The sequence below is a fragment of the Pygocentrus nattereri genome, chromosome 30, assembly GCF_015220715.1.
Source record: "Pygocentrus nattereri isolate fPygNat1 chromosome 30, fPygNat1.pri, whole genome shotgun sequence".
Taxonomy (NCBI): Eukaryota; Metazoa; Chordata; class Actinopteri; order Characiformes; family Serrasalmidae; genus Pygocentrus; species Pygocentrus nattereri.
Genome location: NC_051240.1, coordinates 19,700,972 through 19,723,471, shown reverse-complemented (window position 1 = coordinate 19,723,471; position 22,500 = coordinate 19,700,972). Strand labels below are relative to the sequence as shown.

At 40.7% G+C, this 22,500-nt stretch overlaps 1 protein-coding gene across 4 annotated transcripts in view; it reads right to left on the bottom strand.

Annotated features, from left to right (window-relative positions):
• The window catches only part of tanc1a (tetratricopeptide repeat, ankyrin repeat and coiled-coil containing 1a), a 148,960-nt gene that overhangs the window by 56,545 nt on the left and 69,915 nt on the right, over positions 1-22,500 (bottom strand). For 3 of the 4 annotated variants that reach the window (XM_037536563.1, XM_037536565.1, XM_037536564.1), the window contains exon 5: positions 10,023-10,147. In XM_037536563.1, coding sequence (XP_037392460.1) covers positions 10,023-10,147 — 125 coding nt within the window. Of the gene's footprint in view, positions 1-10,022; positions 10,148-12,456; positions 12,773-22,500 lie in introns of those variants that run through there. The other variant, XM_037536566.1, reaches the window with a different exon arrangement.

Below are 22,500 nucleotides of genomic sequence, written 5' to 3'. Positions count from 1 at the left end.
CTCTCACCTTCTGTTAGCTTCCATACAGTAACGGCACCGTAATCAGATAAATAATAATAAATAATAAAAGAACACTTTAACTAATACTAGCAGTTCATAGCAGAGTCAAACGATCCACTTCACTTCACTTCACCAGCTTTAAAAACATATATAGGGCTGTATGCAAACTTGTAAACACCCTCAAATTACAAGTTTTGTTCATTTTCTAGATGGAAACAAGTGAACACATCCTGCACAGAATATCCTTTTCCTGTAAATGTCCTGTACATTTTAGTGGATAATTTCTGTTTAATTGCTAAATTTAACATATTGGACAAAATAAAACATGAAATTAAAATATGGCACAACTTTTGCACAGACTACAATATCTCCATAATATGATACATTCAGCAAATAAACAGTAATTGTGCATTAAGTTAAGTGATACTTTTTTAATCCCACAAACGGGGAAATTCCACCTCCGCATTTAACCCATCTGTGCAGTGAAACACCACATACACACTAGTGAATACACACACACTAGGGGGCAGTGAGCACACTTGCCCAGAGCGGTGGGCAGCCCTATCCACGGCGCCTGGGGAGCAATTGGGGGTTAGGTGTCTTGCTCAAGGACACCTCAGTCATGGACTGTCGGTGCTGGGGACTGACCTGGCAACCTTCTGGTCACAGGGCCAGTTCCCTAACCTCCAGCCCACGACTGCCCCAAAACACACACACACACACACATACATATTTTATGGCCACCTCTCCTAATTACTGAGTGCTGGTGTTTCAGAATAACCTACTGCTAGCAGGTGTATAAAAACAATTTCTCAGGTGGACAGATGCTACAGTTTCTCAATGTCAGTAGTGAGTAGGCCTCACTGGAAACTACACGACTTTTAATGTGGTGCTGCCATAGAGTGCCACCTTTGCCTGTTTGTGAAACTTCTGCCCTGCTAAGCTGTGTACCTGCCCTGGTCTACTGTAAGTCCTATTACAGTGAAATAGAAGCATCTATGAGCAACAGCAGCTCAGTCACGAAGCGGTAGACCACACAAACCCACAGACTGGACCTGTCGAGTGCTGAAGCATGTAGCACATAAACAACTGCTATCCTCTGTAAAGAAATCAGGGTCAGCAAGTTTCTCTACAATAAACCAACTTATTCAAACCGCTCTGAATAATTTTGTTTACATTTCAACAACTGAATAATGCAGATATTTTGAAACAGTGGAACTTCCCTTTAACACCTCTATAGTATAGTACAGTATCATTTTAAGACTTTGTAAGGATCAGCAGGAATCCTAGAATATGTCTTGTTGATCAACTCCTTTTGGGTTAAGGGGGTTTTGGGTTTTTTTGGGTCAAACTCAACAGCCATATAAAGACACTGCTGTAAATACACTAACCCCCATTTGTTCTGCCAACCACCTGATATGCACTCAGGCCGGCAAGAACAGCATGCAGGAATTAGCTCACTCTGACACATTAAAGGTCAATTACGCAGCTACAACTAACAGGAGAATCAATAAACTAATAAAAACAAATAACATGACTAAATCAAGTCTAAAAATAAGATCACACGCAACTAAATCACGCTTCATTTTTGCAGCAGAAGTGAAAGGATTACCAGCATCAAACATCTGAGTCAGAAAACTGCTTGCCTGCCAGTTATTAATAAATTACTGTCGTCATCTTTATTACTGCATTTAATTTACCATTAAGTTACCATTTTATTCAAGGTTTTGTTATGAAAATGACCATATGTAGTTCTTTAGAACTCATTTTGCAGCGCAGCCTTTGATCACCTTGACACTTGTAAATATACACTCACTGGTCATTTTGGGATGTACATGTTGCTTGTATCTCCACTTAATTGTACATTCTCTTGTCCTTTAGTGGTCAGTTTCTCTCCACAGGGCGCTGTTGGTTGGTGGACTGTTCTCAGTCCACCTGAGGTGTTTAAAAACTCCAGTTTGAATCGGACACATCCGTGTTAGGTAAGGGGTGGAAACCCGTTAGGATGCAGGTCGGAACAAAACACTTCAGGAAAGTAGATCTCCAGGAGAGGGAGGGTTGGTGACCACTGTACTAACACTGCCTTTATTCCAGCTTCCATTCTTCTCTTGCTTTCAGCTTTTCAAAGAAATCTTCACGGATATTCTTCCACACCTCCAAAGTTTAGTCTTGGAAGTTGGTTGTGTTTTCTGCTTCTCACAATCTGAGTAATGACAATTACAGATTTCATCAGTCCTTAAAATCTTGTTAACACATTTCTCAGTGAGGTGTACTGACTGCTACACATCCTTTCAGACCCATAGCGGTGAGTTGTCTTCTTGCAGTTGAAAGATGGACAGAAACACCTGTGGATTTCTTCAGATCTTAAGCAAGAAAGGAGCTCTAAAATGAAGGCTTAAAGTGCTGTATATCAGATGGTATCAGTTTTGGTGGTTTACCAGGTATAGTTGCTGGTGGTCCATTTTCTCTGTATATTAAAATAATTTTTGACTAAAATCCAGTTTAAAAACTGCTGTTTTTTGTTTTCTTTACTTGCTTTACTTACAACATAAGATGGAGTGTGTTATTGCGAAATAACATCATGGCTTTGATTTGGTCACCGTAGATCATCACAGCCGTGATGTTATAGTGATGTGTTCTAATGTTCAGTTCCTTCCTCCTAATTATATCTCCTTAACGAGCAGCTTGGTGCTATGTCAGAGTAACGAGCTCCGCCCACTCGCTGCACAGTCAGCAGTTCGTTCTCCAGCTCCACACAGACCGACTGACAGTTTGGGAATTTAGTGTCGTCTCGTCTTCAGAGTCGGACCAAATCGGCTGTCGGTCAAGTGTGATCTTACAAGTGTCCGTGTTCTGTTTGTGGCGAAGTAAAGTAAAAACATTCAAATGGCTCCTACAGCTGTCAAAGTCGTCGCTTAGCAACGGCCTCTCAGCGGAGTGATACAGTGTTTGTGATAAACCTGTGATGTTATGGTGAAATAACAGCACGGTTAGAACGCCTCTCAACCAATCAGCTTGAGCGGTCAGAACTAACTGTTGTATGAATGCACATGACAAAGAAGTTTGCGAGACAGCTGAGGTGTGTTTGGGTATTTGCTTGCGTGAATGTTAGTGTCTCTTTGAAGAGAACATAATGTCCGTGACTTCTTCGGGAACAGCTGTTGTTGGGAGGACACAGCTGTAACTTATTGGTTTAAAGACTGGAAGGATGGAAGAGTTAAAAGCTACCAAGTACACAAATGTAAAGAGTAGATAAATGAAATACTGACAGATTTGATGTTATATTTCTGTGTAGTTTTCTGTAAATTATGTTTCTTGCTTTTTTCCTGACACAACTTGTTGTTCACAGCCATTTTCAGTGGAAATTGAAAAATGAAAAGGCGTTTCTCTGACTTTTGCACAGCACAGCACACAGTATATGGCAAGCGTACCTGATAAAATTGACAATGAGTGTAAACACAAGACATCTAATAAAGTATTCAGTGGATGTATGGATTGGCGGAGTGAGTGTTGAATAAGAAATGTTTCTTGCGCCAGTGGTGCTCTCATCCAGAAGATCCAGCCCTAGATCCAGCTCTGTCCTCTACCTCTGTCTAACTCCACACTCTTACACCCTATATAGGTCAGGGAGAGTGATGTGTGTGTGTGTGCGTGTGTGTGTCTGTGTGTGGAATCAGTGTACCGGAGCCCTGGTCTCCTGAGAGTAGCCGCCTGCCAGCAGTCCACTGATGAAGGACTCTCCTTCCCCCACCCACTTCAAACATGCATGCGTGTTGTGTACACAAACACACAGACTCACTCTCTCGCTCACTCCCTCACTCCCTCACTCCCTCACTCACTCACTCACTCACTCACTCACTCACTCACTCACTCTCATCCCTCCCCAACAGCTAAATGCCCTTTCGCCCTGTCATGAAGAGAACGATGCACCTGCAGCATTTCCACAGTGTTGCAGTTACTTTAGAAAAGGGCTGGCTGCTGGGGGTCTGCTATTCCTATTCCATTCATGAGGGTCTGCATTAGTTACTAGCACCACACAAGGGTGGACAAAATAACAATCAACTGCACAGATCTAGAGGTTGTTGCTTTCCCACATTCAGCTGTCCAGTGACGTTGTGTGAGCAGCAGTTCAAAAAGAAGCAGTGGCACTTCACATGTGTTGGAGGAAGCCTGTGGCAGCCTTCACCCTCCTAGTGCTGGTGGTATTGTGTGACTGGGGGAGTCTTAACTAGTGGGTGGGACTGGCGATGACTAAATGGGGGAGAAAATTAGGAAGAAATCCAAAAAAAGAAGAAAACAAAATGGCAATAATACAACATCCCAGTACTTCCTAACATCCTAACTGTATATGATCTGTCTCTTCATATTTAGTTTTTCTGAGGTTTAAGAATAAGTTGGAACGGACAAAATTAATCCTACCTCTAAATGGGCAAAACCGTAATGCCATGTTTTTAAAAAGGCAGTGAAAAGGGGATTATTTCACCAATTAAAATAACATTAATTAATAATTTAAAAAGCCATTCAGACTTTCCATTCTAGATGTTTATTTCTAGATGTTAATTTCTTACCAAGCATAACATCTTCTCTGCACACGCCACACATCTACATGCTTATTTGGAGTTTTTTGGGGGGGGTTTGTCAGCCGTGCTAACTTAGGTTACATCCATGTACTAACAGCAGACTCGTACTCTGTCTGACTTTGTATTGCAGAAGATGTATCAGAAACTGATATGTGCAACATTTAAAATACTACTTTGGTGACCACAATGGCCCTCGCTCATCCAAACTGTGGAAAAGTAAGTACAGATTCAAGTCCTCAAAATGAAACATATCGTCGCTGTCCAGTGGAAAACATGTATGTCCATTTTGTTGCGATTTTTACTTTTCTGCATCTTTTGAGATCAGCAGACGTCCTCTACATTGTGTGATAATTTCATGATGATTGGACCAATAGAAATGCTCCAAAATTGCTTAGAATAAAATCTTTTTACATGAACTTACAATGAAACTAAATATAAATTATATTATAAATGATAAATTATATATATTTACTAAATATACATTTAAATATCTTTGCTAAAATGTTCAATTAATACTGTACCTGGTTGCTGAGATTGCTGTGATTTTACAGTCTGATCTCACTGTACACTGTTTTTTTTTTCCAAATCCAAGTTTACATACTGGTCCATATCCAGTAAAACAATATCAGTTCTACTGTCTGGGCATCAGTGGGTAAAACGTTAGACAGCTACAGTCGTATGCCAAAGTTCGATCACCCCCGGAGTTAAATTACATGTTTTGCTGAGAGAAGTTCGCACTGCGCCTCTAACACATGGTGGGAGTATGAGAGGAAGCTGACTGAGGGAGGAGAGAGAACTCTGAGAGCTTGTGCTGAAGGTCTGGGCAGCTTCTGTTTGGGGCTAGAAGGACCTATCCTAGCTGGACCTTTTTATGGTAGGACTGAAATAGGACTGAGGAACAGGGATGAGATGGTGTGGTGGTGGGGACTGCGGAAGCTTTGCCCCCTGAAATGGAAGATACAGATAGGAATTTGTTAAGGTGTTGGACTGAAAGAAGGAGGGGATTCAGGCATGGACCTCCATGCAAATTTCAGTTATTCCTTTAAAGTTAACCCATCCTTAAAAGGGAACAGACACAAAATTGGATTTTTTTTACCCAATTTTCTCCTCAATTTAGTCGTCTGCAGTTCCACTAGTTAGGACTTCCCCAATCACACGATGCTATAAACGCTGGGGGGTGGAGGCTAGCACAGGCTTCCTCCGTGACCTGTGAAGCACCACCATATCTTTTCGAAGTGCCGCTCACACAACGTCACTGGACAGCTGAACAATCTCAGAGCTGAATAGCACTGCGTTGAGTGATGGGGAGAAGGGGGTCCACCCTACCCACACAGAGAGTAAGGCCAATTGTGCTCTCCAGGACTGGCTGTAGCACCACCAGGGATCGAACTCACGATCTCCTGATGATAAGGCCAACGCTTAGACGGTTGCGCCACTTGACCAGGGGCTCCCACATTTTTGCAAATGACTGCATGCCGTCTGGAGCTCAGTCTCTTTTTAATAAAACGTGATTTTTTAAGTATGGTCAATACCTACAATATACTAATTTAACTCGATTTTCATTTGATTTGATTTCATCATGCTAATGATTTTTGTCTGATTGTCCACCCTTAGCTTGGGTAAAAACTGCAGTGCTAACACTTCATTCTGTATTAATTTGCGTTAATCCTATACTGTCCATAGAACATTAACCGCTCACAGACATGATAACATGGGTCCCAATAGAATCATCATGGAAGTAAGATCTGATAACTAACAGGCAAAATGGATAAGAGAGGTTGGGTTGAATTCCAGGAGCTTGTAGCTTCTCTGCAGGCTTTAATGTGATCAGACTGTGCTGCCATCAGCTGTTATGAATATTATACCCACGCTATGTAAATCTCCCAGAGTGTTAAAACAGTCTCTGATGTACAGTAAACTGGGTATTAATTTAACTATTTAGTTACATTTGACAGGGGACTTTTACTGTCAGACATAATGAGAGACAGCTGTTGGTTCTACGGCTACCGCATGCAATTAAGAAAACAAGTTAGGCTTCAACAGGGCAAAGGCATCCGTCTATAAATCACCAGAATGGATATTCATGGCAAAATTTTGCAGCAGAGACCGGCAGCCAAGAATAACTACTAGCTCTGTGCGCATTGATCCATAAAATGCAATGTAAGCCTCTTAGGACTGGTTTAGATCCCTGATACACTGCCCAAAAATCACACACACACACACACACACACTCAATGTTCCGAGTGGGACACTTATTATGTGCCTGAATCAGGGGACGAACATGGGAAAGTACAGCTGGATGCAGCCAAGTTTTGCAGAGGTTTCCCCGAATAAAGAGCAACCTGCATCCATACAGAAGTCCGGTCTGTAAAACATCTTACACGCAAAAACAAAATGTAAAATTCCATCCAGTGCTGAACAGCGAGAGTCATCTAAATCTCTCACTGTGAGCCACTGAATTATCGGAATTTTGGAGGAGAGCATCTACTGCAAGCCCAAATCCCTGCCTTCTCTCAGCACCCTGAACCCATCCAAACCAACATGGAAGTACGCTTCATAGAGCAGGCAGCAGAGAGTGACTCAGACGAGGGAGCAACAGCAGATGAACACAAAAGAAACAAGTTACTCCTTGTCTTTTCAGACAGACAGTACGTTTTCCTTTTATTGTCGTTATTAATCTTCACATTCATTACTGTGGATTATTCAACTGTAACTACTGTCGAACTAGTTCTGTAATTATGAGAATGAGGAATGGAAGCTTAAGGCATTGAAGGAGTTCTTCAGCCTAAACAATATGCCGCATATGAAGTACCAAAGACAATCATCTCAATGCATTCCCCTTTACTGAATGAAGTAAAAGGTTATCACAATATTTCACAACCTTTTCATGATACACAAAATGCATCGGTATTTAGTTCTGAGGTTTGATAAGCTGGAACAGAAAAAAAAGAACTAGTAGTGCCAAAAATATCATAAAATACAAAAATATGTGAATTGTCAATAAAATTATGGATTTTAAATGCTCATACTGTGCTGCACCAAATTAGGAATAAACATGCTCTGTTTGTAAAACACACACACACACACACACACACGCGCACACACACACACACACACACACACACACACACACACACACACACACACACACACTCATTTTCTAAACCGCTTATCCTTCTGGGTCACTGGGTGGAAGGCAGGAAATCACCTTGGACAAAGCAGACAGACAGACATACACATACAAACACATACACAGACACACCCCTATGGCAATTTAGCATCTCCAACTGGCATGCCTACCTGTCTTTGGACTGTGGGAGGAAACCCGGCCGCCCGGCCGGGGAACCAAACCCAGGCCCTTCTTGTTGTTCAGTATTCTTTAAGTACTGACTATACGAGCGAAATGTTCACAAAAATACTCACAGCTATGATGCGATAACACACAACCTTGAGTATTTTATTACGTGTCTACAAAAGTGCTGCTAAATAAATAAATAAATAAATAAAGCAAAGAAGCCCTGAACACTGTATCAAATGGCAAAAAACTATCAGCCTTTCACATTACAGATAAAACTCATAATATCAGGTTCAGCTCAGCTTTTTCAATATTTATGTATAAATACCAGATGTTTGACATTTCACAAGTGGCCAGCAAAGGGTTCTCTTTTAGCAGCTGTAGCCAGTCGACAGCCTGTCCATGTTGTCCACCCTCTCTCACACACACACACACACAAATATTAACATGTAGAAGGAGAACAGAGTGAAGGGACACAGCACCTCCACACTTTTACTCCACGCAGGTTCACCCCAACACTGTGTCCCTTCACTCTGTTCTCCTTCTACATGGCCTGCTGTAAAGCCACTGACAATGGGTTATTTTATATGTTCTTCACAGAAAATGAACAAAGGCCACAGAATCAGAGGTTGAAATAGTAAATAAATCGCATCACTAATTATTTTGGTGAACACTGAAAATGGGTCCCACAGATTTCCACCATCACACAATAGGTTTTCCACCGTCAGAGCTCAAAAAGCTCGTTTACGGGCAACGACAGGTTCGAAATTCAATGTAGGCCTGCTGTCCCATTCATCTTCAGAATCTGACCAAACAGACTGCAGCGCAAATATTACTGTATAGAAGTTGTCTAATGTATCTGTTTTATGGTTTTGTATGGTTAGATGCAGTGTAAAGCAAGTCAGTGCTCAGTGAACTAGCTGTTGCATAATGTGTTGTAATGTGATCATAATATTGATAAACATTGTCATGTTGGCCATCCTTATGATATAGGAACAATTTCCCTGAAGTGCCTGTCCATTGGCTTCTATGTATGCTTTGAGTCAACAGGTTTCCTGTATTCTTCTAACTGCAGGGAAACGTATCCAAATTATTATCCATGGTATTCAACCATTTGCAACAGATTGAGTTGCAGATAGAGACTGAGTTATTATTATTATTATTATTATTAATATTGTCATGTTATGTCTTTAATTGCTACTCCTTTACGTCGTTGTTCTATGAGTCTGATGATAGAGGTGTACAGCAATGTATGTACTTGTGTGTACCTGATGTCTTTTCTCCATCTTTGTGAGTGAGCCTGTATGTGTTGACCACTGTGGTATCTACTGTACTGTGTAAAAGTCAGAGATCATCTTTTATTCATTTCATTCCAGTCAAAACATTTAGGTTTAGGTTTTCATTTACTGCATCAGGAAAACCTCAGAAAATATATATTTAACAGAGACTTTCACACAGGCCTCAACAACTAAATATGATATAAATATATCAGTGTTTAACGCTTTTTCATTGGAAGACTTGCTTTCACTTTTCTAAAGAATTCTGCAGGGATATTCTTCCACACCTCCAAAGTTCAGTCTTAGAAGGTGGTTGTATTTTAGGCTTCTTGCAAACCACATAACCCCAAACACATTCAGTGATGTTGGGACGTGGACTCCTGTTCTGAGAACACCAGCAGCTTCTTTGTTTAATTTGCAAAAGTTCTTCTTTAAGGTCTGGTTCTTTTTCTCAGTGAGGCTTCTTGGCAGTTACACATCCTTTCAGACCCATAGTGCTGCACTGTCTTCTCACAGTGGCAAGATGGACAGAAACACCTGTGGATTTTTCAGATCTGAAGGAAGAGTGGAGCTTGATTTTCTCCTCTCTCTCGAAGATGAAAGTTTTAAGTCACGTGTGAGGACCTGAGGCCCAGAGTCCATTACAGTTTGCTGATCTCTGATTTGGTGGTCTACCCAGTCGTGCTTTCTCTATATCTTTTTGAACTCCACTTCCATCTGTTTTCTTTTGACTTTCAAAATATTTACATACATGGAATATCTCCTCAGATATATCTTCTGAAAAATGGCTGTTTTGACTGGAAATTAAATAATTTGTGGACAGTCTCTGACATTTGCACAGTACATGTGTGTTTATGTGTATGAGCGTACCTGGTTTCTTTCCTCCATGGCTGTGCGTGATGAGGTGGGGATGGCGTCTCCCAGTAGGAAGCCCAGCCGTGTCATCAGTTCCTGAGCAGCAGGGGAGGAGCCAGACTTTGCTGGCGAGAGAGGATCTGTATCACACACACACACACACACACACACACACAAAACACACTTATTACACATGAAATTGTATTAGATTTGCTACAGGTAGAGATACACACACCCATACACATACACATCCATACACATACACACACACACACACACACCTACACATACACACATCCAGCATATACACATATACATACACACACCCACACATACACACACACACACACACACTCACTCACTCACACTCATACATGTACACACACCCATACACATAGACAAAAGCGCTCTCATGTCCCTGATTACAAAATCCAGGACAGGAAACTGGACTCAAAGTCCAGGTTTGAAGAACACATACTAAACACATACTAATGACATCACCATAGTAAATAAATATTTTCATCAGTATATAGTTATTTACATGTCATATCCATTAACATTTGTCTTCCTACAGCACACATTCAGTGACACATACAGTCAGCGTATATATTACATATTGTAAATAACGTCATCACAAAATAACATTTTTCAGTTTTCCAACAGCGCTCATGTAATGGCATACAATACCACCATTTCTATATATTGTATATTATTTCCAACATATAATCACAGTATAACATTAGGCTACTAAGTACTCATTCACTGACACATACAATGCTGTCATTCTGTATACTACATATTATATAGGACATGTCATCACCACATAACATTACAGCATTCATTTAATCACAGATACAATGCTCTCATTCTATACAACATTACATGCTACATATAACAACATAAACATATACGTATAACACTCTTTTAGTGACATGCAGTGCTGTCATCCCATATATTCCATATATGACTTGTCATCACCATATCCTGCATGTTCCATACAAGACCTTCATTCAATCAATCACAGTGCTGCCATTCTATGTAATATAACATGTTTTATAACATGTTATTGCCATATAACATGCAGTTTAAAGGATTCAATGCCCAATCATTAATTCAATGCCCATGCTGTAATCTAGGATTCAATGCCCATTCATTGACATACAATATTGTCATTACATAACATATATAACACATTTTCCTACAGCACTCATCCAATGACATAAAATGCTCTCATTGTATAAACTACATATTATATGATATGTCATCACCATATAACATGAAAGCATTCATTTAATCACACATACAATGCTGCCATTCAATGTAACATCATGTCACATATAACATGTTATTACCATATCACATTTGTTTCCATACAGTACTCTTTTAGTGAGTAGTACAGTTACAGTGCTGTCATACTATATGTTCTATATTATATATGACATGTAATCACCATGTAACATTGGTTTCATTACAGCATTCATTCAATCACACAATGTTGTTGGTAATAACATGTTCTATCACACATACAATGTCATATATAACATTGCATATTTTGTGTACCACATTATTACCATATAACATTCCATTATAAAGCAATCATTCACTGACATACAATGTTATTCTATATTACATTACATGTTATATATAACATGTCATAAACATATCACATTTGTTGCCATAGAGCACTCATTTAGTGACTTACAGTGCTGGCATCCTACATGTTCCACATGATATATGACATGTTATTACCATATAACATTAGATTCAGGGTTACAGCATTCATATACGCATAGTGCTGTTATTCTATATATGACATTACATGTTTTATATAACATGGTAAAACCATATAACATGTGGTCAAAATGACCCTTTCATTGACATACAATGCTGTCATTCCACATAACATGTCATCACCATGTAACATCAGCTTCCTCACAGCACTCATTCAATGACACATGCAACAGTCATTCTTTTCTAACATAACATTTCATATATATATATATATATATATATATATATATATATATATATATATATAAAACATGTCATTACCATATAACATTACCCACCCTACAGCATTCATTAAATCACATACACAGTGTTGTCGGTAATAACTTGTTATAGAAAACGTACAATGTCATATATAACATCACATGTTTTATATAACATGTTATTGCCATATAACATGCAGATGTAAAGCACTCATTCACTGACATACAATGCTGTCATTCTACATAACATGTCATCACCATGTAACATTAGTTTCCCCACTAGCACCCATTCAATGGCACATGCAACACTATCATTCTTTCCTAACATTACATTTCATATATATAACATTACCATACTCATTACCATATCACAATAGCCTCCCTACAGCATTCATTCAGAGAAACACAGTGCCATCATTCCATGACTGGAACACCCTAGTCTTTTAAGCGGAACTCACCCAGTTATCCCAGCAGCTACAGTAGCTCGCTCCTCTCCTCCCTCTGTTTCTTTCTCAATTGCTCGCTCTCTCTGCTCTCTCAATCGCAATCCCTCCCTCCCTTGCTCGCTCGCTCCCTCTGCCTCTCCCGCGATCGCTCTGCGTTCCCTTTCAGCTCTCCCCACACCTCTCACGCCCTCCCGCTCTGTCTCTTTCTAGCCCTCTCTCTCCCTCCTTCACTCAAGCTCTTTCTTTTTCCCTCTCTTGCTGTCTCTCGTCCTGCCCTGTCTATGCAGCTTAGGTCCAGCCGGATTAGCGGTGCAGTGGCTATGATAACACGGACTCCAGCTACACACCTAGACCAGCCCTCAGTGTGTGTGTGTGTGTGTGTGTGTGCGTGTTTGTGTGTCTTTGCCACTCACGACGAGAGGACAGGCTCTGAATCTGAATGAGCAGTAATCTGGTTCACTGCAGTCACACTCACACACATACACACTCCCTCGCTGCCCCCTATAACCTCACACTGGTTGCATATCTGCTGAGCAACAGCTCTGTGTACAGAAGAGCCAGCTACACAGGAAACGGCACAATGAGCTGTACACATATTGTATTGTCTGTATGTATACAGTATGGGCAAAAGTCTGAGACCAACCTCTTTCATTCATTTCATTGCAGTCAAATGTGTGATTATGTACCTATTATCAATTATTCAGGAGATGTTTCTTATTTCCGATTAGATATAAGTGTGTAATCCACTTGCAAATGCAAGGAGATAGTCAAAGAAAAACGTAAAAAAAGAGGAGTTTCTAAAACTGCAGTTAAAAATGATTAAAAGATACAGAGAAATGGGACTCCTAACAACCGTGAAAGACCTGGTAGGCCAACAAAACTGTCCCCATCAGATAAGCAGCACTTAAAGCCTTTATCTTTGATATAGAGGAGAAAATCAAGCTTCAAATCAAGTGTTTCTGTCCATCCATTGTGAGAACACTATGAGAGGATGTGTAGTTGTCGTTAAGCTGTCAAAGGCTATGTTCACACGGCAGGTAAAAGTGGCCCAAATCAGATTTTTTAACCAAATCGGATTTTTTTTGTTTGGTTGTTCACGTTATCTTTTCAATGTGATCTGTATGGGACATTAATCTGAAAAGATCAGCTCCTAAACTGACCCGCATGCCCAAAAGAACAATGCTTCACGTGGCTCTTCCAGAGGTAAACAATCACAACTGCCAACCAACGCCAGTCGTCAGCCACCATGAAGCGTCACTGACTGACAGCTGGGCTCATCACCCAGAATGCGTTCGAGCCGTGAAAAGGGCGCGGTCACTTCTTTGGTTCGTGTCCTCGTATTCTTTAAACTTTGCTTTCAGACTTTGAACTTTTCTTTGATGCTGCAGCCTCGTTCTCCTACAGCCGCGTTTGGCCATTTCTTTCAAAATCTCTTCAAACATGGAGGGTTTGGATAAACCTCTTCTAATTTTTTGGTACAGAAACATCAGCCTAAATGTTTATGGGGTCACAGCAGTGCAACATTATGATGAATATCAAGTCGGATTAACATAAAAGTCGCACTGTAGTAGATCAGACACGCATCAGATTTCAGTACCACATATGAAAGCATCTCAAATCGGAATTAAAAATTCCGATTCAGTGTTTTTATCTATATATAAAGTCATATTCATAATTCAAATAAACATAAAAACTATAAAAAGTTACAAGAATTTCTTGGGTCCGTATTTTTCCTGGACACCTTCACAGCCGCCACAGAGACTCGCTAATATCATCAATGACATCATGAGCTCAATTTACTGATCACTGATTGGTCAAACCAGGAGCTGCTTTATAACTACATATAATACTGGGCTTCCTCGAGGAGGAGCGGCTTGAAAATGGGTGAACAAACACACCAACATCCAGAAAATCACTATTATATTATAATATAATATAATATATAATAATATATATAAAATCATTATTAATATGAATTAATATTCTATGAATTTTGTTTATTCAGATATTAACACTTTTCTCAGCAAATAAACACAAACTATACAAATAAATAGATTTTGAAAATGTGTCTTGGGTGCCTAAGACTTTCGCACAGTATATATATAAAAATACACACACACAGCATAACATATTTACACAATTACAGTAATGTAAATGTGTGATGTGGGTGTGTGAAAAATGGTCTGCCCCCTGGAGAATGGTGGGGCATCGGGCCACAATACATTAACATTCTGCACACACTATCAGCCATCTCTCTCTTTCTCCCTCACACACACACACACACACACACACACTCACTCACACACACACACACACACTCACACACACACACACACACACACACACACACACACACACACACACACACTCACTCACACACACACACACACACACTCACACACACACACACACACACACACACACTCACTCACACACACACACACACACACACTCACACACACACACACACACACACACACACACACACACACACACACACACACACACACACTCACTCACACACACACACACACACACTCACACACACACACACACACACACACACACTCACTCACACACACACACACACACACACTCACACACACACACACACACACACACACACACACACACACACACACACACACACACACACTCACTCACACACACACACACACACTCACACACACACACACACACACACACACACACTCACTCACACACACACACACACACACACACACTCCCCATCTCACGCCTGTTAACATCCCATTCCATCAATCAGGCTTTACACACCACCTCGGTTCATCATTTATTGATGCTGCTGGCCGGCTTTGTGCAGTTGTAAACAGACAGCGGAGTGCGATACCTGCCTCAAGGCCGATCCAGAATGAAGTTGCATTTATTCACATTTATTTAAGGTAAAGCTAAGCAATGTCGCGCCATATGTGATGTGTTGCAGTAATCTTTACATGCAAGCACTGCATCGCTTATTCTGCTTCTCTCAAAATTGACCGATTAATAATCAATGCTGAACTAACTGGAATGGATTTGCGAGTCATAACACTCAGTAATTCCACTTGTGTGTGCAGAGGGCTGTTTCTGCGGGAACAGTTTCTGAATGCATTTGGACAGTGTGGCCCACAGCTTACTTGCTACTCTGTTTCTCTTGCAATTAAACAGTAAAATTATTGATGAATTAATTGAATGGACTTGGTCAACTCCGTAAGATGTGGTGGTTTTACAGTGGGTACAGTAGTTTGTATCAATAGGAACAGTGTTTGCCAGTGAGAACCACAGCATACAAGGTAGAATTATACTGTTTTATCTGCCTCTCTTAAAATTGTTCAGTGAAATCATGACTGTTAAATTAATCTGAATGGACTCACAGTGATTTTGCTGTGTACAGAGGGTAATACTAGCTCAAGGGTCCACAACACACGGCTCTGGAGCTGCATGTGGCTCTTTTACTGCTCTGTTGCGGCTCCACAGAGTTAGATTATTTGGGTAAAAATAATCCTCCTTTACAGGAAATAAAGCTCTGCTGATTGTTCAACACAGTTAATAAATTTCAATAAATGGTCATAAACGCTGGAGTTAATGTAGAACTGCTAATTCACCCTTTAAACCTGAAGGTTGGTGCGCAGACTGCTGGTCACCATAGCAACACAGACAACAGTCTCACCTAGCTGGTAGCTAATAAAATGGCAGAAACAAATGTCTTTCACAAATGTAGACAAATGGACTTATAATCACTCCAGCTGATTCCTGATACGTTTAACCTGCAAAGAGAAACTGACCAACACTAAAAGGTCAGGAGGCTGAATTCAGTCTCTCATTCATCAACTTCTTATTCTAAGCTTCTTTTCCCATTCCACCTTAAATTTAGTTACATTCTGGTACCTCAGGCACCATTTAAGGCGGGACAGGAAAAGAAACTTAAAACAAGAAGCTGGCGAATGAGAAGCGACTTCAGCCTCGTAAAAAGTTGAATTTTGAGAGACATTTTACAAGAAACTGTTCCACTCCTGGAAAAGTTTCCTGCTGGAGATGCGAGAAAACTAGCTATAGCTGAGTTAAAGCTTAAAGCCTTCACTCTCCTGCACTGCTCAGCACAGACATGTTCAAACGGTTTCAGCAGCAGCAGATAAACAGTGAAACATAAGCACGGCCTGCTGTATCTGCGTCTTTAGCCCACGGGCTTTTAAGCATTAACTGATTCAATACATTTTTAATGAAAATCACATATATAATACTGTGTAACTGAATATCTGGTTTTAAAACTGTTACTGTAAACATGTGCATTTGTTTGATCCAGCATAAGTTCAGGAGTGCAAAAGCCACATTGATGTGTTTTCTGCTGTGTTCGTGGAAGCTCTAAATAATTGAATGTTTCCAAATATTACATTTTTTATCATTTAACAACTTTTAAAATGTTATATTATTTAACAAGCTGTTTACTTAAATTAGACCTCCAGTTCTCTGTTCATATTCTTTCCCAACATGCCGTTTATTGCCTTTCAAGCCTTGCCATCATTAGTACACTAATTCAAAAGCATTAATAAAACGGAAAATTGTATATAAAATAACTCTTTCAGTTTTTGGTGAGTGTGTCATCAATTTTGGTTTCGGTCAGGAATTTGTATTCAGTGCATCACTGAATTTTATTAGTGTACCTTGGGTTGCGTCAATCACACAGATCTGGTCAGCTCCGTAACATTCAGTCGTATTAAAGGTTGTATTGGGGGAACAGTTTCTAAATGTATTTGGACAGTGCCACAACTTAGCCTGCCTGTGACAAATCATTCATAACATGCTGTTGAACAGACCCTGTCAGCTCTGTAAGACCTAGAGGGTTGTATCGGTGGGAACGGTTCCTGATTGGACAGTGCGCCGTACAGCTTACACTGTAAAATTATACTGTTTTTCTCTCTCTGTTAAAATTGACCCGTAAATGTATTAGTGCTGAATGAACTAAAATAGGCTGGGTCAGTGACTCTAAATGCTGGCAGTGTACTGTTTTTCTGCCTTTCTTTCTGCTGATCAGTAAAATCATCAATGTTGAATTGACTCTAATAGACTTGGTCAGCTCTGAAACACTCTTTACAGTGAACAGGCTTGTATTAGTGGACATGAACTTCTGAATGTACTTTTGGACAGTGAGTGCCATGGAGTGCCATGGTAGCAATGTAATGCTCAAACTGACCAATAAAATCATCAATATTGATTTAACTCAAATAGATTCGGTCAGCTCTGTTACACTCTGTGATTTTACAGTGCACAAAAGGTTGTAGCAGCATGAACAGCGTCGGAATGATTTGGACATTGAGTGCCATACCTTTCATGTTATAAGTGTAGAATTCATTCTGCTTCTCATAAAACCGAACAGTAAAATCATCAATGCTGAATTAGCTCAAATATACTTGGTCAGTTCTGTAACAGTCAGTGATTTCATTGTGCACAGAGGGGTGTATCAGTGAAAATAGTTTCTGAAAGCATTAAGACAGGGAGTGGCACAGTTTACTGGTTATAGGTGCATTGTTTACCGACCTTGATCAGTAAAATCATCAATAACAAATGAACTCTAATGAACTTGGTCAGATCCGTAACTCCGTAATTTTCTCTGCTTTGATCATGTACAGAGGGTCTAATCCGTGGAAATAGTTCCTGAATATATTTGTACAGCGAGTGCCACAAGTCTGGTGCCAGCTCTCTGCAGATTTCCACTTTCTCCCGTTTATCCGGGCCTGCCAGAAGAGACGGACCCCCCAGAGAGCCCCTGCGTTTCTTTCCTCTTGCTAAGGCCGTATGTTTCCCACACATGCATCCACATACAGAGTTAGATGTTTGCTTTGTCTTCACAGGGCAGCTCATGCAGCCGTCGTGCTGGCACATTCTCAGTGGCCAAAACTCATCACAGAAAACATCATCATTAAATAACAGCACAGGAAGATGGGCTGTTAGTTTTGGCATAAGGACGTCCTAAATACATTCACACAATCTACGCAGTATATGCAATGAACCACTCTTCATAAACACTCGTCCTTTTGTTCATCCACTGTTCATCCATTCCTCCTCTCCATTCCCTCCATCCTTTCTCCTGGCTTGTTTTCTCATCTCCCATCTTGCTCTGCTAGCATGGTGCCTGTTGTGTTTTTTCCCTCGTCCAAACGCTGCAATCTATTTGCATGCTAAAAAGCTCTCGACTACCCTCTCCTCCCCCTTTCCACACCTCCATTCTCCATCCCTCTCTCCATCTCTTCCTCTCTCCTCTTTGTGCCATCGCTCCTTCAGATGCAGGAGGACAAATACCAGAAGAGAAATAAAGAAGCTTGTCTGTTTTTATTGGGGAACAGCAGGTAAGGGCTTGAACGAAGGACAGAAGGAAGAGAGCATGGTAGACAAGTCAGAAAAAAAAACATTTTTGAACCTATCAAAGGAATTCTCTCTAATGTTTGGTGTCTGATGAGAAAGAGCGAGACAGAAGGAAGGGGAAGGAGAAGAAAAGTAATAAAGTGGCGGAACAAAGCCAAGAGATTGAGGGAGAGAGAGAGAGAGAGAGAGAGAGAGAGAGAGAGAGAGAGAGAGAGAGAGAGAGAGAGAAAGAGGCAGTCTGGAGGCATGCAGGGACATCTGTTATCACAGGATCTGTGTCCAGGAGAAACGAGCTAATGCTATCCGCTTGCTAACAGTGCCATTCTACTGCTCGGTCTTCTTAGCAGTAACCAGCAAAGAATCCTGCTTAACTATCTAAGATATACTGCATATGATCTCCTCTCAATAACTCACCATTTCTATTCCTTCTCTGAGTAAAACACACATTTGTTCTGGTTCTAGAAAAAGGCCCCCTAAATGGGTCCATCATTAACCTCAGTTAGAAGAGGCCTCTTTCAGCCTTGTCTCTGATGCAGAGCATACAGAAGAAATAACGGCTTCTAACTGACCAAGACTGATGCATTAAGAACATCTTCTATCTCAAGGTTTCTCCGCTAGCTCAGTGTATCCTTTCATCAGCATGGATCTTCCCCAGCTTCACCAGGTCATGATCAGCAGCAGGGAATGCTAATGGACAAGGTGAGACACTTCAAATCAGGCTCTTTACAAAGGCAGGATAACTACAGTGTGTTAAAAGCCTCTCCTCCAAAAGCACTTGGGTTCTAAGTGTACAGCAGCCGTTCTCTCTTGGGTTGCAGACTTTGAAGATATTAAAACCTTTCACTGCGTGGCTCCTGAGTGGCACGATGCCTTGAGAAGCTGAGTCCTTGAAGCATGCGCACTCTCGGCCCTTCCAGATGGGAGGTAAGTCAGTGGGATATGCAGACAGCCTTACAAGGATTGGCAAATTTGACACGTCTAAATTAGGCGAAGGACGACATCCAACGAGAAGATTTCTTAAGAAAGTTCTAGCGTTGTTTAAAGTAGTCACCATGGGAAAAACATGATGCATTTTCATGATACACAAGATTTTCTTTTTCTGAGGTTTAAATAAGCTGGAACAGAAATGGTCCATCACTTGCTATGGACAGTCTAATGAAAGCAAGTTCTCTTTCTAAACAGTCATTTAAAAGCATATAAATGCAATTGCCCCCTGTCCATCAGAAGCAATAATAATAATAATAATAATAATAATATTACAATGCAGTTACATTTATATGGCGCCTTTCACAAACCCAAGGTCGCTTCACACAGCAATGGTAGAGTCGCACACTTAGTCAACTCTGAATCATACTTGCAATGTGAATGTGTCTCCAAATCAGTGGACAGCCACACAGTTGGATAACATTACAACTGAGAAAATCGTAATTCCTAAAAACAGAGCTTTTATGCAACAAATTAGTAAGCGCCAAAATAAAAACGCAATGCTATATTTTGCCCTAAGCATACAGGCCTACTTAGCAATTCATCAAACACACAGTTACAGATCAGCAGAAATAGAAATGTCCATGCCATTGTACTTTAATTTGATAAGGCCCTTTCAGATCTCTTTAATTAAAAAGAAAAGAGCTGGCTGTTATCTACAGTGACAGGGCATAATAATAAAACTGCCATCCAACCTGATGATGGTTATTGCACATGTCACAAATCACCAGCTAAAAGGAATAATAACAGGCCATGTAAACGGTGTTATCAACGAATGGCACTGACAAAAAGGTTAAAGTGGAGTCTTGCATTAAGTGCCTTCCCCCCTTTCGGTACTTGGAGAAACACAGTAAACATGATGCATATGACAGTCATCATCACGCATAATAGGCCTATTACTGTGTATGTATATATAACAAGATTAAGAAAGAGAATCAGTTGAGAGGGAGCTGGACATGAATGTTTATGCCGAGTATAATACTATTGGTCCAGTCAATAAACTGTTATGATTACCAACCCAGATCATTAAGCTGGTTTCCATTTTCTTTGGCCGTTGAAGCGAACCCATAGGCCGTGGGCTAGCGCACGCTGGACAAGCGTGGCCGTTTTACAGCAACAAGTCAAACTTTTCCGCTGCAAAATGACAAGTAAATTACAGCCTTGTCGATCCAGGGTTTATTTTAGCATCTAATGGTAGAAACACACATGGCGAGGCAGGAGGAGCGGTCGGTGAGGCTGTGAGAAAAGATTCGGCATTAATAAGGAACGTTCAGTGGGAACTTAACAGGCTCGTGATGAAGAAACGGTGCTGTGTAAATCATTACTACTCATTAGAACTGAATCATCGAGATGGCGCTTGCAGAAGAGCAGCGGAAAATACTGGTCACTGCTCAGAGCAAAATGACACTGAATGTTGCCATAGCGATATGTCTGCTCCTCTAGAAAAAAAAGGGAAAAAAGCAGACTCATATGCATTATTGCTGTAAATATTAAGACAGAAATCGCCCACATCTGAAATCTGCAGTCTCTAGTCCAAAACTGCTCTGGTTTGAAACTTTATCTCCAACAGCAGCCATGATAACACTGCAGTAAGCAAAGGCTCACAAAAGAAGCAGAATCAGCCCAGCTATGTAGCTGCCACTCATAACTGAACAAATCACTTGCTATTTATAGCAAAAGAACATGAGAACACAACAAAAAGGCCTGGCATTTATGGGAAATGTTCCTGTGATTCAAACATAATTACACTGTAAGGGCTTACACTACATTTCAAAGCGAACTGAAACACAGCCGAGTCCTGATTGTCTTATTCTCCTCTCCGATTAGAGATATTAAAAAGCTCCAGCATCACTGATGACATCACAGAGGTGTTTCCCCTCAATCGGGGGGGCCTCATATTGTTTCTGAGAAAGCAAACAGAGAGGCTGTATTTGATCTATCCGTGCTAGGACAACAAATATGTTCTTTCATAGCAACTGCTGTGAGGCTGGTCAAGCTTTACAGGACGTTGGTAAATGCCCCATTAAGGGGCTGCCTAGTGACATTTGCCCTGTTGCCAAGAGATAGTGAGTTTGATCCCCAGCGATGCCACAGCTATTCATGTTTGGCAGTCTAACAGAGCACAATTGGCCTCGCTCTCTCTTGGCCGTCCCCCTTTCCTCATTACTCAGCAGAATGCTAGCCAAAAGCAAGAGAACTGATAGTTCTCCTCCAAGCGTGTTGACTTCACTAGTCTCAGACAGATGCTAGCACATGCCTTCATTCACTCTCTCAGCTCGGTAGCAGTGGTGTAGCTACTGGGGGAACAGGAGGACCATTTGCACTACGGCCCCTGGGGGACCATGGCGACCAGGCCATCTAAACCTTTATTAGGCCCCTCATCCATGGTTTTAAATGGATCTTTTACAACCTGCAACATGACATCTATTATTTATAATTCTAAAGTCTTAAATAGAGAGGCACGCCTTAAAAACTATGAACTTGTTTGAGACAACAATAGCAAATAAATGGGCAAATTACATCATCATTTTTACTAACTGGAATTAATTAATTGGGGGGGGGTTAAGCTGCTAGATACACCACTGCTTGGCAGCATCGTGTGTGGGGGGAAAACTAGGCTGGAAGTAGCTATGAGAAAATTTTAGTACAAACTAAAAATATAAAAGAAAATTATTTGTTGAAATTAATACTGGATTA